The sequence below is a fragment of the Lemur catta genome, chromosome 4, assembly GCF_020740605.2.
Source record: "Lemur catta isolate mLemCat1 chromosome 4, mLemCat1.pri, whole genome shotgun sequence".
Lineage (NCBI taxonomy): Eukaryota > Metazoa > Chordata > Mammalia > Primates > Lemuridae > Lemur > Lemur catta.
Window position 1 is genome coordinate 60,890,958 of NC_059131.1, and position 18,653 is coordinate 60,909,610.

Genomic DNA, 18,653 nt, shown 5'->3' on the forward strand with positions numbered 1-18,653 from the left:
CCTCAGCATACTTTTGTCTGCGCAACCTCCTTAGGTTTAGGGATGCAAAGACCAACCTTAAGGCAATTATGGTGAAGAGTGGTATAAAAAACGGCAAATGATTCTCAACCTAGTGGTTATTCCAAAAGTTCTGCCACAGACCGCTTGGAAAAATCCAGTTCCCGGGGTCTAGCCTTAGATTGGTCTGGAGAACCAGTCGCGATTCCCAGCTGATGAATCAAATGATTCTGAAAGGAACGGTGAACAGTGCAGATCCTGTTTCAGTCTTTAGACTGAAACAGGATCTGCACTGTTCACCTCTCACACAAATGCGCACTTCTCATGTCTGGCGGTAGTCCAATCAAAGCCAGGACTGACAGAGGCCCCGCACTTCCCACCCCAGAAAAATACCTCATCTCCAAAGGAGGATTCTTATGCGAAGGCTTGAAAAGTGCTCCCGTTCTTGAAACAATGGTGAAAGGATGGCGAAATAATACTGAAAACAGTCTTATCTTCGAAGGTTCTAGTGCCAGGTATGGGAAAGACCAAGTTACCTGGGCCTCGGTAGAGTTTTCTCTGCCAAAAGCATCATAGGCTTAAGGATGCAGAGACCAACCTTATGACTATGACGGTGAAAAACGCTATGGAAATGGCAAATAATTACCAACATACTGGTTATTTCAAAAGTGTCAGGATAAAATCGGAAACACGATCCACACTTTTCACGTCTCCCACAAATACGCACTTACCAACTCTGGAGATAATCAAATCAAATGCAGGGCTGACAGAAGCCCCGCACTTACACCCCGTCCATAAAGCTGAACTACAAGGAAGGATTCTGATGCTAATGCGTGAAACTTGCTCTGGTTCTGAAAAGAAGGGTGAAACCATAGTGGAATAATACTTAAAAGAACACTTTCTTTATAGGCTCTAGTACCAAGTATTGGAAATGCCACGTTTACTGGTCCTCAGCATACTTTTGTCGGTGAAAACTATCCTATGCTTAAGGATGCGGAGACCAACCTTATGACAATTAGGGTGAAAAGTGCTACAAAAAAGTATCAAATAGTTCTCAACCTAGCGGTTCTTTCAAAAGTTGTGCCGCCCACCTCTTGGAAAGATCGAGTTACCTTGGCCTAGCATTCGATTGGTCTAGAGAAGGAATCGCCATTCCTAGCTGATGAAGCAAGTGATTCTGAAAGGAACGGTGAACAGTGAGGATCCTGTTTCAGTCTTTCGATCGGTTTTTTTTTTTCTTCTTAAACTTCATTTAATTAATATACGTAGGTGCTTGAACATGTATGAAGGGCTGAAAGTCAAAATCTACCTGAGAAACTAACAAGTCTGTTCTCTGAAACCAAGTCTCTTCCCCACTCACAGCCAGACAGCACCACCCGGTCCAACCCCCGGCCCCACGCGGGAGCCAGCGGCTGTTCTGATGGTCTAGTCGCCTGCAGGATTGCAGTGACAAATCTCAAACGAGCCATGGGCAGTTCCCATACAAAGTCACACTCTTGGTTTCCTTTTGGGAATGGTCTTCATGATCTTGAGCCCAGGTCACCCCCACTTCCAGAGGTGGAGAGCATGGTCATAGAAGGAGCAAGTGGCCAGGAGGCTTACAGCTGAGTTCACCCTTTCCGGGTACGTGTCTCGGTCACAGGGCTTGGCTGCTTTGGGGTGCAGTTCCATGCCAGTCTTCCTCTTGTTCTCTGTGAGTAGCTCGATGCCACTGTGGAGTTTGGCAGGGGCCTCCCTGTCGTCATCCACTATGTGTTCAAGAGAGGGTGCTGGCAACCCACCTACAACCTTGAGGTCTGCTGCTCTGGCTCCTGGGTGGCTCTGAGGACAGGACCACGAGGGGATGGGCTGTGGAGAACGCACGAGAAGCCAGGACCAGTCGGCTCCATACACCAGTGAGTTGGGCAACGCGTGGGACACCAAGACTGTCGCTTCCTGCCTCTCCTCCATCGCCTTGTGGCAGTCGAGGATCTTAAAGCCGCTGTGCATACAGGCCGCCAGGAGCAGGTGCTGGTGGACAGGGTGCCACCTGAGCCTCCACAACCGACCCTGCACAGGTGTGTCTGCACACGGCTGCTTCATGTCCCGAGTGTCCCACAGCAGAACGTGCTCATCGTAGCTGCCCGTGGCCAGGACGTGCTCCCGGTGGGGGCTGCTCTGGATGCTGCACATGCCCATGCAGTGTCTCGCGCTGCTGAACACAGGCTCGCTGGGTGCCCTGGTGTCCCAGCCCTTCAGAAGGCCATCGTCCCCCCCTGAATACACGACTGAAACAGGATCCGCACTATTCACCTCCCACACAAAGGCGCACTTCTCATGTCTGCAGCTAGTCCAACAAACCCAGGACTGACAGAGGCCCTGTACTTACCACCCCTGAAAAATATCTCATCTCCAAAGAAGGATTCTTACGCTAATGGTTGAAAAGGGCTCCCGTTCTTGAAACAGTGGTGAAAGGATGGTGAAATAATACTGAAAACAATCCTATCTTCCAAGGCTCCGGTGCCAGCTATGGGAAACAGCAAGTTACCTGGGCCTCAGCAGAGGTTTCTCTGCGAAAAGCATCATAGGATTCAGGATGCAGAGACTGACCTCATGACTATTACGGTGCAAAATGCTATGGAAATGGCAAATGATTACCAACATACTGGTGATTTCAAAAGTGACAGGATGAAATCTGAAGCACGATCCACACTTTTCCCATCTCACGCAAATATGCACTTACCAACTCTGGAGGTAAACAAATAAAATGCAGGGCTGACAGAAGCCCCGCACTTACACCCCACCCAGAAATCTCAACTACCAGGCAGGATTCTTATGCTAATGTGAGAAACCTTCTCGGGTTCTGAAAATAATGGTGAAACCACAGTGGAATAATACTTAAAAGAACACTTTCTTTGTAGTCTCTAGGACCAACTATTGGAAATGCCAAGTTTACTGGGCCTCAGCCTGTTTCGTCTGTGAAAACTCTCGTATGCTTAAGGATGCAGAGACCAACCTTATGACAATTACGGTGAAAAGTGCTACGGAAAAATAGCAAATAGTCCTCCACCAAGCGGTTCTTTCAAAAGTTGTGCCACACACCTCTTGGAAAGATCGAGTTACTTTGGCTTAGCCTTCGATTGGTCTGGAGAAGGAATCGCCATTCCTAGCTGATGAATCAAATGATTCTGAAAGGAACGGTGAAAAGTGCGGATCCTGTTTCAGTCTTTAGACTGAAGGGGAGGGAGATCCGCCGCGGAGTTACAGGAATGTTGGTCCGACTCTCCGGAGTTTCCCTCTCTGGTTCCCCGAGTTCAGCCGGCCGGTGCCCCGGCTCCTTTCCTTCCTCGGGCCTTAGCCATCCATCAGGTCCCTCTTTCTGTCCCCGGCCGCCATGGAGCAGCCGCCGGCGCCTAAGAGTAAGCTTAAAATGCTGAGTGAAGACAGTTTGACAAAGCAGCCGGAAGAAGTTTTTGATGTATTAGAGAAGCTTGGAGAAGGGTCTTATGGATGTGTATTTAAAGCAATACATAAGGAATCTGGTCAAGTTGTCGCAATTAAACAAGTACATGTTGAGTCAGATCTTCAGGAAATAATCAAAGAAATTTCCATAATGCAGCAATGTGACAGCCCATATGTTGTAAAGTACTATGGCAGTTACTTTAAGAACACAGACCTCTGGATTGTTATGGAGTATTGTGGAGCTGGCTCTGTCTCGGACATAATTAGATTACGAAACAAGACAGTCTGCTGTACAGCTGCATCCTTGGAATTTCTTTTCACTGGACTCCTGGAAGACGAAATTGCAACCATTCTTAAATCTACATTGAAAGGACTAGAATACTTGCACTTTATGAGAAAAATACACAGAGATATAAAAGCTGGAAATATTCTCCTCAATACAGAAGGCCATGCAAAATTGGCAGATTTTGGAGTAGCTGGTCAGTTAACCGATACAATGGCAAAACGCAATACTGTGATAGGAACTCCATTTTGGAAGACTCCTGAGGTAATTCAAGAAATATGGTATAACTGTGTGGCTGACATCTGGTCTCTTGGTATTACTTCTATAGAAATGGCTGAAGGAAAACCTCCTTATGCTGATATACATCCAATGAGGGCTATTTTTATGATTCCCACAAATCCACCACCAACATTCAGGAAGCCAGAACTTTGGTCTGATGATTTCACCGATTTTGTTAAAAAGTGCTTAGTGAAGAATCCTGAGCAGAGAGCTACTGCAACACAACTTTTACAGCATCCTTTTATCAAGAATGCAAAACCTGTATCAATATTAAGAGACCTGATTACAGAAGCTATGGAAATCAAAGCTAAAAGACATGAAGAACAGCAGCGAGAATTGGAAGAGGAGGAAGAAAATTCGGATGAAGATGAGCTGGATTCCCACACCATGGTGAAGACTAGTTCTGAGAGTGTGGGCACAATGCGGGCCACAAGCACGATGAGTGAAGGGGCACAGACCATGATTGAACATAATAGCACCATGTTAGAATCTGACTTGGGGACCATGGTTATAAACAGTGAGGATGAGGAAGAAGAAGATGGAACTATGAAAAGAAATGCAACTTCACCACAAGTACAAAGACCGTCTTTCATGGACTACTTTGATAAGCAGGACTTCAAGAATAAGAGTCACGAAAACTGTAATCAGAACATGCATGAACCCTTTCCTATGTCCAAAAATGTTTTTCCTGATAACTGGAAAGTTCCTCAAGATGGAGACTTTGACTTTTTAAAAAATCTAAGTTTAGAAGAACTACAGATGCGGTTAAAAGCACTGGACCCTATGATGGAACGAGAAATAGAGGAACTTCGTCAAAGATACACTGCGAAAAGACAGCCCATTCTGGATGCAATGGATGCGAAGAAAAGAAGGCAGCAAAACTTCTGAGTTCAGTTTCTTCTCTGTTTGTTTAGCTATTCTGGAGAACAAGAAAACACTAAGAATGGAAGGAATAGTAAGACTTTTTTTAATCCCTAAGATTTATGCTCCACCATTAGGCAAAGGTCAAAAACTGATGATGATACATACCCAAGTAAATTCCCAAAAGGCTAAATTTATAATTATATCCACTCTGTTTTCACTCTTACATGATGAGAAATGTATTCCCTTTTTCTGTTAGCTGTATACAGAAATAAAACTGGGTCGTAATATGAAGGCTGTGTTTAGAGACCTTAAAAATCCAAAGCTATTGTTTAATTGTACAGCACTGAAGGGCTTTATGTTACAATATTCTTTATTCCTATGTAGTAGCATATTTATTGTATCCCCTTAAGTAAACTTATTTATTTATGCTATTTCACTTTGTTTTGTTTTTAAAGGATAAGATCAGGATAGCTTTGGTGAAGGTACGGTCTTATTAATAGATGATAATGTACAACCAAATTATCCTTTAAGCAGGGAGATACGGGGTATGTTCCTTGATTTCCAAGATAGTTTTCCAATAGAAGCAAAGCAATAATGGCAGTAGTATTCCAATGGACTTGGCCTTTTTATATTGAAGCAATAATTCCATTTTTACCTTTGGAAATTTTGTTTAATCTTTTGATTTTTGATGTTTGGTACAAATAGAAATATATATATTTAGGTCAAACAGAGCTATAATGTTTAAAACCAAAGAAATCAATGGAACTCTAGCACAAAAAAGTGTGGTAAATATTTTGAAAGAAATGAAAACTTAATACAAATATAATTTGTTAATATTGTTTTGTGTTTTGTGTGTAGGTCTGATAACTAAACTGAATCAAACTGTAATAAACTCATCAAATTTGCTTCTATGAAAGTGTACCTTATGATCACAGGACTTTTTTTGTTGATTGATTTCATTTATTTTCTGGGAATCGGTAAATATCATGTGCCTGATGACAACACAGTAGCAAAAACATTTTTACTGAACTGTGCAAGCCTTGGAGACTGAAAAAGAAGATTAAAATCATTAAAAAGAAACTCATTTCGACACTGAATGAACATTTGTATGATTGAACAGGGACCAGTCATTGCCTAAGCTACATACGGCCATCTTGACAGTGTTTGTTCTTTTGTGTGTTTAATTACTATGTGTAAATCATAAAGAGAAATAAATTTTACTGTGCCACCAAGCATAAAAAAAAAAAAAAAAGCCCTTAGACTTTCAGTCTTTAGACTGAAACAGGATCCGCACTATTCACCTGTACCACAAAGGCGCACTTCTCATGTCTGGCGCTAGTCCAGCAAACCCAGGACTGACAGAGGCCCTGCACTTGCCACCCCAGTAAAATATCTCATCTCCAAAGAAGGACTCTTACGATAACGGTTGAAAAGGGCTCCCGTGCTTGAAACAATGTTGAACGGATGGTGAAATAATACTGAAAACAATCCTATCTTCCAAGGCTCCGGTGCCAGCTATGGGAAACCGCAAGTTACCTGGGCCTCAGCAGCGGTTTCTCTGCGAAAAGCATCATAGGCTTCAGGATGCAGAGACCGACCTCATGACTATTACGGTGCAAAACGCTATGGAAATGGCAAATAATTACCAACATACTGGCGATTTCAAAAGTGTCAGGATGAAATCTAAAGCACGATCCACACTTTTCCCATTTCACACAAATATGCACTTACCAACTCTGGAGGTAAACAAATCAAAGGCAGGGCTGACAGAAGCCCCGCACTTACAACCCACCCAGAAATCTCAACTACCAGGCAGGATTCTTATGCTAATGCGAGAACCCTGCTCCGGTTCTGAAAATAATGGTGAAACCAGAGTGGAATAATACTTTAAAGAACACTTTCTTTGTAGTCTCTAGGACCAACTATTGGAAATGCCAAGTTTACTGAGCCTCAGCCTGCTTTCCTCTGTGAAAACTCTAATACGCTTAAGGATGCAGAGACCAACCTTATGAGAATTACAGTGAAAAGTGCTACGGAAAAATACCAAGTAGTCCTCCACCAAGCGGTTCTTTCAAAAGTTCTGCCACACACCTCTTGGAAAGATCAAGTCACTTTGGCGTAGCCTTCGATTGGTCTTGAGAAGTAATCGCCATTCCTAGCTGATGAATCAAATGATTCTGAAAGGAACGGTGAAAAGTGCGGATCCTGTTTCAGTCTTGAGACTGAAACAGGATCCGCACTATTCACCTGTCCCACAAAGGCGCACTTCTCATATGTGGCGCTAGTCCAGCAAACCCAGGATTGACAGAGGCCCTGCACTTGCCACCCCAGAAAAATATCTCATCTCCTAAGAAGGACACGTACATTAACAGTTGAAAAGCGCTCCTGTGCTTGAAACAGTGGTGAAAGGATGGTGAAATAATACTGAAAACAATCCTATCTTCCAAGGCTCCGGTGCCAGCTATGGGAAACCGCAAGTTACCTGGGCCTCAGCAGGGGTTTCTCTGCGAAAAGCATCATAGGCTTCAGGATGCAGAGACCGACCTCATGACTATTACGGTGCAAAAAGCTCTGTCAATGGCCAATAATTACCAAAACACTGGGGATTTCAAAAGTGTCAGGATGAAATCTGAAGCACGATCCACACTTTTCCCACCTCACGGAAATATGGACTTACCAACTCTGGAGGTAAACAAATCAAAGGCAGGGCTGACAGAAGCCCTGCACTTACACCCCACCCAGAAATCTCACTACCAGGCAGCATTCTTATGCTAATGCGAGCACCCTGCTTGGGTTCTGAAAATAATGGTGAAACCACAGTGGAATAATACTTAAAAGAACACTTTCTTTGTAGTTTCTAGGACCAACTATTGGGAATGCCAAGTTTACTGGGCCTCAGCCTGCTTTCGTCTGTGAAAACTCTCCTATGCTTAAGGATGCAGAGACCAACCTTATGATAATTACGGTGAAAAGTGCAACGGAAAAATACCGAATAGTACTCCACCTAGCGGGTCTTTCATAAGTTGTGCCACACACCTCTTGGAAAGTTCGAGTTACTTTGGCCTAGACTTCGATTGGTCTGGAGAAGGAATCGCCATTCCTAGCTGATGAATGAAATGATTCTGAAAGGAACGGTGAAAAGTGCGGATCCTGTTTCAGTCTTTAGACTGAAACAGGATCCGCACTATTCACCTGTCCCACAAAGGTGCACTTCTCATGTCTGGCGCTAGTCCAACAAACCCGGGACTGACAGAGGCCCTGCACTTGCCACCCCAGAAAAATATCTCATCTCCAAAGAAGGATTCTTACGGAAACGGTTGAAAAGGGCTCCCGTGCTTGAAACAGTGGTGAAAGGATCATGAAATAACACTGAAAACAATCCTATCTTCCAAGGCTCCAGTGCCAGCTATGGGAAATAGCAAGTTACCTGGGCCTCAGAAGTGGTTTCTCTGTGAAAAGCATCATAGGCTTCAGGATGCAGAGACCGACCTCATGACTATTACGGTGCAAAACGCTATGGCAATGGCAAATAATTACCAACACACTGGTGATTTCAAAAGTGTCAGGATGAAATCTGAAGCACGATCCACACTTTTCCCATCTCACGCAAATATGCACTTACCAACTCTGGGTTAAACAAATCAAAGGCAGGGCTGACAGAAGCCCCGCACTTACACCCCACCCAAAAATCTCACTACCAGGCAGCATTCTTATGCTAATGCGAGAATCCTGCTCGGGTTCTGAAAATAATGGTGAAACCACAGTGGAATAATACTTAAAAGAACACTTTCTTTGTAGCCTCTAGGACCAACTACTGGGAATGCCACGTTACTGGGCCTCAGCCTGCTTTCGTCTGTGAAAACTCTAATACACTTAAGGATGCAGAGACCAACCTTATGATACTTACGGTGGAAAGTGCTACAGAAAAATTCCAAATAGTCCTCCACCTAGCAGTTGTTTCAAAAGTTGTGCCACACACCTCTTGGAAAGATCAAGTCACTTTAGCCTTCCTTCGATTGGTCTGCAGAAGGAATCGTAATTCCTAGCTGATGAATCAAATGATTCTGAAAGGAACGGTGAAAAGTGCGGATCCTGTTTCAGTCTTTAGACTGAAACAGGATCCGAACTATTCACCTGTCCCACAAAGGCGAACTTCTCATGTTTGGCGCTAGTCCAGCAAACCCAGGACTGACAGAGGCCCTGCACTTGAAACCCCAGGAAAATATCTCATCTCCAAAGAAGGATTCTTACCCTAACAGTTGAAAAGGGCTCCAGTACCGGAAACAGTGGTGAAAGGATGGTGATATAATACTGAAAACAATCCTATCTTCCAAGGTTCCGGTGCCAGCTATGGTAAATAGCAAGTTACATGGGCCTCAGCAGGGGATTCTCTGCGAAAAGCATCATAGGCTTCAGGATGCAGAGACGGACCTCTGGACTACTACGGTGCAAAACGCTATGGCATTGGCAAATAATTACCAACATACTGGTGATTTCAAAAGTGTCAGGATGACATCGGATCCACGATCCACACTTTTCCCATCTCACGCAAATATGCACTTACCAACTCTGGGGTAAACAAATCAAAGGCAGGGCTGACAGAAGCCCCGCACTTACAACCCACCCAGAAATCTCAACTTCCAGGCAGGATTCTTATGGTAATGCCAGAACCCTGCTCCGGTTCTGAAAATAATGGTGAAACCACAGTGGAATAATACTTAAAAGAACACTTTCTTTGTAGTCTCTAGGACCAACTATTGAAAATGCCAAGTTTACTGGGCCTCAGCCTGTTTCGTCTGTGAAAACTCTAATACGCTTACGGATGCTGAGACCAACCTTATGACAATTACAGTGAAAAGTACTACGGAAAAATACCAAATAGTCCTCCACCAAGCGGTTCTTTCAAAAGTTCTCCCACACACCTCTTGGAAAGATCGAGTCACTTTGGCCTAGCCTTCGATTGGTCTTGAGAAGGAATCGCCATTCCTAGCTGATGAATCAAATGATTCTGAAAGGAACGGTGAAAAGTGCGGATCCTGTTTCAGTCTTTAGACTGAAACAGGATCCGCACTATTCACCTGTCCCACAAAGGCGCACTTCTCATGTCTGGCGCTAGTCCAGCAAACCCAGGACTGACAGAGGCCCTGCACTTGCCACCCCAGAAAAATATCTCATCTCCAAAGAAGGATTCTTACGCTAACGGTTGAAAAGGGCTCCCGTGCTTGAAACAGTGGTCAAATGATGGTGAAATAATACTGAAAACAATCCTATCTTCCAAGGCTCCGGTGCTAGCTAAGGGAAACCGCAAGTTACCTGGGCCTCAGCAGGGGTTTCTCTGGGAAAAGCATCATAGGCTTAAGGATGCAGAGACCGACCTCCTGACTATTACGGTGCAAAACGCTATGGCATTGGCAAATAATTACCAACATACTGGTGATTTCAAAAGTGTCAGGATGAAATCGGATCCACGATCCACACTTTTCCCATCTCACGCAAATATGCACTTACGAACTCTGGGTTAAACAAATCAAAGGCAGGGCTGACTGAAGCCCCGCATTTACACCCCACCCAAAAATCTCACTACCAGGCAGCATTCTTATGCTAATGCGAGAATCCTGCTCGTGTTCTGAAAATAATGGTGAAACCACAGTGGAATAATACTTAAAAGAACACTTTCTTTGTAGCCTCTAGGACCAACTACTGGGAATGCCAAGTTACTGGGCCTCAGCCTGCTTTCGTCTGTGAAAACTCTAATACGCTTAAGGATGCAGAGACCAACCTTATGATAATTGCGGTGAAAAGTGCTACGGAAAGATTAGAAATAGTTCTCCAACTAGCGGTTCTTTCAAAAGTTGTGCCACACACCTCTTGGAAAGATCGAGTTACTTTGGCCTAGCCTTCGATTGGTCTGCAGAAGGAATCGCCATTCCTAGCTGATGAATCAAATGATTCTGAAAGGAACGGTGAAAAGTGCGGATCCTGTTTCAGTCTTTAGACTGAAACAGGATCTGCACTATTCACCTGCCCCACAAAGGCGCACTTCTCATGTCTGGTGCTAGTCCAGCAAACACAGGACTGACAGAGGCCCTGCACTTGCCACCCCAGTAAAATATCTCATCTCCAAAGAAGGATTCTTACGCTAACGGTTTTAAAGGGCTCCCGTGCTTCAAACAGTGGTGAACGGATGGTGAAATAATACTGAAAACAATCCTATCTTCCAAGGCTCCGGTGCCAGCTATGGGAAACTGCAAGTTACCTGGGCCTCAGCAGGGGTTTCTCTGCGAAAAGCATCGTAGGCTTCAGGATGCAGAGACCGACCTCATGACTATTACGGTGCAAAACGCTATAGCAATGGCAAATAATTACCAACATGCTGGTGATTTCAAAAGTGTCAGGATGAAATCTGACGCACGATCCACACTTTTCCAATCTCACGCAAATATGCACTTACCAACTCTCGAGGTAAACAAATCAAAGGCAGGGCTGACAGAAGCCCCGCACTTACACCCCACCCAGAAATCTCAACTACCAGGCAGGATTCTTATGCTAATGCCAGAACCCTGCTCCGGTTCTGAAAATAATGGTGAAACCACAGTGGAATAATACTTAAAAGAACACGTTCTTTGTAGCCTCTAGGACCAACTCTTGGAAATGCCATGTTTACTGGGCCTCAGCCTGCTTTCGTCTGTGAAAACTCTAATATGCTTAAGGATGCAGAGACCAAACTTATGACAATTACGGTGAAAAGTGCTACGGAAAAATTGCAAATAGTCCTCCACCAAGCGGTTCTTTCAAAAGTTGTGCCACACACCTCTTGGAAAGATCGAGTCACTTTGGCCTAGCCTTACATTGGTCTTGAGAAGGAATCGCCATGCCTAGCTGATGAATCAAGTGATTCTGAAAGGAACGGTGAAAAGTGGGGATCCTGTTTCAGTCTTTAGACTGAAACAGGATCCGCACTATTCACCTGTCCCACAAAGGTGCACTTCTCATGTCTGGCGCTAGTGCAGCAAACCGAGGACTGACAGAGGCCCTGCACTTGCCACCCCAGAAAAATATCTCATCTCCAAAGAAGGATTCTTACGCTAACAGTTGAAAAGGGCTCCCGTGCCTGAAACAGTGGTGAAAGGATGGTGAAATAATACTGAAAACAATCCTATCTTCCAAGGCTCCGGTGCCAGCTATGGGAAATAGCAAGTTACCTGGGCCTCAGCAGAGCTTTCTCTGGGAAAAGCATCGTAGGCTTCAGGATGCAAAGACCGACATCATGACTATTACGGTGCAAAACGCTATGGCAATGGCAAATAATTACCAACACACTGGTGATTTCAAAAGTGTCAGGATGAAATCTGAAGCACGATCCACACTTTTCCCATCTCACGCAAATATGCACTTACCAACTCTGGGTTAAACAAATCAAAGGCAGGGCTGACAGAAGCCCCGCATTTACACCCCACCCAAAAATCTCACTACCAGGCAGCATTCTTATGCTAATGCGAGAATCCTGCTCGGGTTCTAAAAATAATGGTGAAACCACAGTGGAATAATACTTAAAAGAACACTTTCTTTGTAGCCTCTAGGACCAACTACTGGGAATGCCACGTTACTGGGCCTCAGCCTGCTTTCGTCTGTGAAAACTCTAATATGCTTAAGGATGCAGAGACCAACCTTATGACAATTACGGTGAAAAGTGCTACGGAAAAATAGCAAATAGTCCTCCACCAAGCGGTTCTTTCAAAAGTTGTGCCACACACCTCTTGGAAAGATCAAGTCACTTTGGCCTAGCCTTACATTGGTCTTGAGAAGGAATCGCCATGCCTAGCTGATGAATCAAGTGATTCTGACAGGAACGGTGAAAAGTGCGGATCCTGTTTCAGTCTTTAGACTGAAACAGGATCCGCACTATTCACCTGTCCCACAAAGGTGCACTTCTCATGTCTGTCGCTAGTCCAGCAAACCGAGGACTGACAGAGGCCCTGCACTTGCCACCCCAGAAAAATATCTCATCTCCAAAGAAGGATTCTTATGCTAACAGTTGAAAAGGGCTCCCGTGCCTGAAACAGTGGTGAAAGGATGGTGAAATCATACTGGAAACAATCCTATCTTCCAAGGCTCCGGTGCCAGCTATGGGAAATAGCAAGTTACCTGGGCCTCAGCAGAGCTTTCTCTGGGAAAAGCATCATAGGCTTCAGGATGCAAAGACCGACATCATGACTATTACGGTGCAAAACGCTATGGCAATGGCAAATAATTACCAACACACTGGTGATTTCAAAAGTGTCAGGATGAAATCTGAAGCACGATCCACACTTTTCCCATCTCACGCAAATATGAACTTACCAACTCCGGGTTAAACAAATCAAAGGCAGGGCTGACAGAAGCCCCGCATTTACACCCCACCCAAAAATCTCACTACCAGGCAGCATTCTGATGCTAATGCGAGAATCCTGCTCGGGTTCTAAAAATAATGGTGAAACCACAGTGGAATAATACTTAAAAGAACACTTTCTTTGTAGCCTCTAGGACCAACTACTGGGAATGCCACCTTACTGGGCCTCAGCCTGCTTTCGTCTGTGAAAACTCTAATACGCTTAAGGATGCAGAGACCAACCTTATGATAATTACGATGAAAAGTGCTACGGAAAAATTAGAAATAGTTCTCCACCTAGCGGTTCTTTCAAAAGTTGTGCCACACACCTCTTGGAAAGATCGAGTTACTTCGGCCCAGCCTTCGATTGGTCTGCAGAAGGAATCGCCATTCCTAGCTGATGAATCAAATGATTCTGAAAGGAACGGTGAAAAGTGCGGATCCTGTTTCAGTCTTTAGACTGAAACAGGATCTGCACTATTCACCTGTCCCACAAAGGCGCACTTCTCATGTCTGGCGCTAGTCCAGCAAACCCAGGACTGACAGAGGCCCTGCACTTGCCAAACCAGTAAAATATCTCATCTCCAAAGAAGGATTCTTACGCTAACGGTTGAAAAGGGCTCCCGTGCTTCAAACAGTGGTGAACGGATGGTGAAATAATACTGAAAACAATCCTATCTTCCAAGGCTCCGGTGCCAGCTATGGGAAACTGCAAGTTACCTGGGCCTCAGCAGGGGTTTCTCTGCGAAAAGCATCGTAGGCTTCAGGATGCAGAGACCGACCTCATGACTATTACGGTGCAAAACGCTATGGCAATGGCAAATAATTACCAACATGCTGGTGATGTCAAAAGTGTCAGGATGAAATCTGACGCACGATCCACACTTTTCCCATCTCAGGCAAATATGCACTTACCAACTCTCGAGGTAAACAAATCAAAGGCAGGGCTGACAGAAGCCCCGCACTTACACCCCACCCAGAAATCTCAACTACCAGGCAGGATTCTTATGCTAATGCCAGAACCCTGCTCCGGTTCTGAAAATAATGGTGAAACCACAGTGGAATAATACTTAAAAGAACACGTTCTTTGTAGCCTCTAGGACCAACTCTTGGAAATGCCATGTTTACTGGGCCTCAGCCTGCTTTCGTCTGTGTAAACTCTAATATGCTTAAGGATGCAGAGACCAAACTTATGACAATTACGGTGAAAAGTGCTACGGAAAAATTGCAAATAGTCCTCCACCAAGCGGTTCTTTCAAAAGTTGTGCCACACACCTCTTGGAAAGATCGAGTCACTTTGGCCTAGCCTTACATTGGTCTTGAGAAGGAATCGCCATGCCTAGCTGATGAATCAAGTGATTCTGAAAGGAACGGTGAAAAGTGGGGATCCTGTTTCAGTCTTTAGACTGAAACAGGATCCGCACTATTCACCTGTCCCACAAAGGTGCACTTCTCATGTCTGGCGCTAGTGCAGCAAACCGAGGACTGACAGAGGCCCTGCACTTGCCACCCCAGAAAAATATCTCATCTCCAAAGAAGGATTCTTACGCTAACAGTTGAAAAGGGCTCCCGTGCCTGAAACAGTGGTGAAAGGATGGTGAAATAATACTGAAAACAATCCTATCTTCCAAGGCTCCGGTGCCAGCTATGGGAAATAGCAAGTTACCTGGGCCTCAGCAGAGCTTTCTCTGGGAAAAGCATCGTAGGCTTCAGGATGCAAAGACCGACATCATGACTATTACGGTGCAAAACGCTATGGCAATGGCAAATAATTACCAACACACTGGTGATTTCAAAAGTGTCAGGATGAAATCTGAAGCACGATCCACACTTTTCCCATCTCACGCAAATATGCACTTACCAACTCTGGGTTAAACAAATCAAAGGCAGGGCTGACAGAAGCCCCGCATTTACACCCCACCCAAAAATCTCACTACCAGGCAGCATTCTTAGGCTAATGCGAGAATCCTGCTCGGGTTCTAAAAATAATGGTGAAACCACAGTGGAATAATACTTAAAAGAACACTTTCTTTGTAGCCTCTAGGACCAACTACTGGGAATGCCACGTTACTGGGCCTCAGCCTGCTTTCGTCTGTGTAAACTCTAATATGCTTAAGGATGCAGAGACCAAACTTATGACAATTACGGTGAAAAGTGCTAGGGAAAAATAGCAAATAGTCCTCCACCAAGCGGTTCTTTCAAAAGTTGTGCCACACACCTCTTGGAAAGATCGAGTCACTTTGGCCTAGCCTTACATTGGTCTTGAGAAGGAATCGCCATGCCTAGCTGATGAATCAAGTGATTCTGACAGGAACGGTGAAAAGTGCGGATCCTGTTTCAGTCTTTAGACTGAAACAGGATCCGCACTATTCACCTGTCCCACAAAGGTGCACTTCTCATGTCTGTCGCTAGTCCAGCAAACCGAGGACTGACAGAGGCCCTGCACTTGCCACCCCAGAAAAATATCTCATCTCCAAAGAAGGATTCTTATGCTAACAGTTGAAAAGGGCTCCCGTGCCTGAAACAGTGGTGAAAGGATGGTGACATCATACTGGAAACAATCCTATCTTCCAAGGCTCCGGTGCCAGCTATGGGAAATAGCAAGTTACCTGGGCCTCAGCAGAGCTTTCTCTGGGAAAAGCATCATAGGCTTCAGGATGCAAAGACCGACATCATGACTATTACGGTGCAAAACGCTATGGCAATGGCAAATAATTACCAACACACTGGTGATTTCAAAAGTGTCAGGATGAAATCTGAAGCACGATCCACACTTTTCCCATCTCACGCAAATATGAACTTACCAACTCCGGGTTAAACAAATCAAAGGCAGGGCTGACAGAAGCCCCGCATTTACACCCCACCCAAAAATCTCACTACCAGGCAGCATTCTGATGCTAATGCGAGAATCCTGCTCGGGTTCTAAAAATAATGGTGAAACCACAGTGGAATAATACTTAAAAGAACACTTTCTTTGTAGCCTCTAGGACCAACTACTGGGAATGCCACCTTACTGGGCCTCAGCCTGCTTTCGTCTGTGAAAACTCTAATACGCTTAAGGATGCAGAGACCAACCTTATGATAATTACGATGAAAAGTGCTACGGAAAAATTAGAAATAGTTCTCCACCTAGCGGTTCTTTCAAAAGTTGTGCCACACACCTCTTGGAAAGATCGAGTTACTTCGGCCCAGCCTTCCATTGGTCTGCAGAAGGAATCGCCATTCCTAGCTGATGAATCAAATGATTCTGAAAGGAACGGTGAAAAGTGCGGATCCTGTTTCAGTCTTTAGACTGAAACAGGATCTGCACTATTCACCTGTCCCACAAAGGCGCACTTCTCATGTCTGGCGCTAGTCCAGCAAACCCAGGACTGACAGAGGCCCTGCACTTGCCAAACCAGTAAAATATCTCATCTCCAAAGAAGGATTCTTACGCTAACGGTTGAAAAGGGCTCCCGTGCTTCAAACAGTGGTGAACGGATGGTGAAATAATACTGAAAACAATCCTATCTTCCAAGGCTCCGGTGCCAGCTATGGGAAACTGCAAGTTACCTGGGCCTCAGCAGGGGTTTCTCTGCGAAAAGCATCGTAGGCTTCAGGATGCAGAGACCGACCTCATGACTATTACGGTGCAAAACGTTATGGCAATGGCAAATAATTACCAACAGGCTGGTGATTTCAAAAGTGTCAGGATGAAATCTGACGCACGATCCACACTTTTCCCATCTCACGCAAATATGCAATTACCAACTCTGGAGGTAAACAAATCAAAGGCAGGGCTGACAGAAGCCCCGCACTTACACCCCACCCAGAAATCTCAACTACCAGGCAGGATTCTTATGCTAATGCCAGAACCCTGCTCCGGTTCTGAAAATAATGGTGAAACCACAGTGGAATAATACTTAAAAGAACACTTTCTTTGTAGCCTCTAGGACCAACTCTTGGAAATGCCATGTTTACTGGGCCTCAGCCTGCTTTCGTCTGTGTAAACTCTAATATGCTTAAGGATGCAGAGACCAAACTTATGACAATTACGGTGAAAAGTGCTACGGAAAAATTGCAAATAGTCCTCCACCAAGCGGTTCTTTCAAAAGTTGTGCCACACACCTCTTGGAAAGATCGAGTCACTTTGGCCTAGCCTTACATTGGTCTTGAGAAGGAATCGCCATGCCTAGCTGATGAATCAAGTGATTCTGAAAGGAACGGTGAAAAGTGGGGATCCTGTTTCAGTCTTTAGACTGAAACAGGATCCGCACTATTCACCTGTCCCACAAAGGTGCACTTCTCATGTCTGGCGCTAGTGCAGCAAACCGAGGACTGACAGAGGCCCTGCACTTGCCACCCCAGAAAAATATCTCATCTCCAAAGAAGGATTCTTACGCTAACAGTTGAAAAGGGCTCCCGTGCCTGAAACAGTGGTGAAAGGATGGTGAAATAATACTGAAAACAATCCTATCTTCCAAGGCTCCGGTGCCAGCTATGGGAAATAGCAAGTTACCTGGGCCTCAGCAGAGCTTTCTCTGGGAAAAGCATCATAGGCTTCAGGATGCAAAGACCGACATCATGACTATTACGGTGCAAAACTCTATGGCAATGGCAAATAATTACCAACACACTGGTGATTTCAAAAGTGTCAGGATGAAATCTGAAGCACGATCCACACTTTTCCCATCTCACGCAAATATGCACTTACCAACTCTGGGTTAAACAAATCAAAGGCAGGGCTGACAGAAGCCCCGCATTTACACCCCACCCAAAAATCTCACTACCAGGCAGCATTCTTATGCTAATGCGAGAATCCTGCTCGGGTTCTAAAAATAATGGTGAAACCACAGTGGAATAATACTTAAAAGAACACTTTCTTTGTAGCCTCTAGGACCAACTACTGGGAATGCCACGTTACTGGGCCTCAGCCTGCTTTCGTCTGTGAAAACTCTAATACGCTTAAGGATGCAGAGACCAACCTTATGATAATTACGATGAAAAGTGCTACGGAAAAATTAGAAATAGGACTCCACCTAGCGGTTCTTTCAAAAGTTGTGCCATACACCTCTTGGAAAAATCGAGTTACTTTGGCCCAGCCTTCGATTGGTCTGCAGAAGGAATCGCCATTCCTAGCTGATGAATCAAATGATTCTGAAAGGAACGGTGAAAAGTGTGGATCCTGTTTCAGTCTTTAGACTGAAACAGGATCTGCACTATTCACCTGTCCCACAAAGGCGCACTTCTCATGTCTGGCGCTAGTCCAGCAAACCCAGGACTGACAGAGGCCCTGCACTTGCCAAACCAGTAAAATATCTCATCTCCAAAGAAGGATTCTTACGCTAACGGTTGAAAAGGGCTCCCGTGCTTCAAACAGTGGTGAACGGATGGTGAAATAATACTGAAAACAATCCTATCTTCCAAGGCTCTGGTGCCAGC

At 44.9% G+C, this 18,653-nt stretch overlaps 2 protein-coding genes across 2 annotated transcripts; one reads left to right on the forward strand and one right to left on the reverse strand.

Annotated features, from left to right (window-relative positions):
• Positions 1-1,536: 1,536 nt before the first annotated feature.
• Positions 1,537-3,372, reverse strand: LOC123637444 (diphthine methyltransferase-like). Its single transcript, XM_045550627.1, has 2 exons — positions 3,336-3,372; positions 1,537-2,264 (listed from the first exon to the last, which is right to left on the reverse strand). The coding sequence occupies exons 1-2, from the start codon at positions 3,370-3,372 to the stop codon at positions 1,537-1,539; spliced, it is 765 nt and encodes a 254-aa protein (XP_045406583.1).
• LOC123637104 (serine/threonine-protein kinase 3-like) lies at positions 3,222-5,747 on the forward strand. Its single transcript, XM_045549946.1, has 2 exons — positions 3,222-4,888; positions 5,723-5,747. Exon 1 carries the CDS (start codon positions 3,371-3,373, stop codon positions 4,886-4,888), a length of 1,518 nt encoding a protein of 505 aa, XP_045405902.1. The 5' UTR covers positions 3,222-3,370; the 3' UTR covers positions 5,723-5,747.
• The last annotated feature ends 12,906 nt before the right edge of the window (positions 5,748-18,653 follow it).

Bases quoted from the DNA above. Each gene is read 5' to 3' on its own strand.
- LOC123637104 (XM_045549946.1), top strand. From the start codon at position 3,371: ATGGAGCAGCCGCCGGCGCCTAAGAGTAAGCTTAAAATGCTGAGTGAA.
- LOC123637444 (XM_045550627.1), bottom strand. From the start codon at position 3,372: ATGGCGGCCGGGGACAGAAAGAGGGACCTGATGGATG. The intron at 2,265-3,335 runs GCTAAGGCCCGA...ATCCTGTTTCAG, and splicing joins AAAGAGGGACCTGATGGATG to TCGTGTATTCAGGGGGGGAC.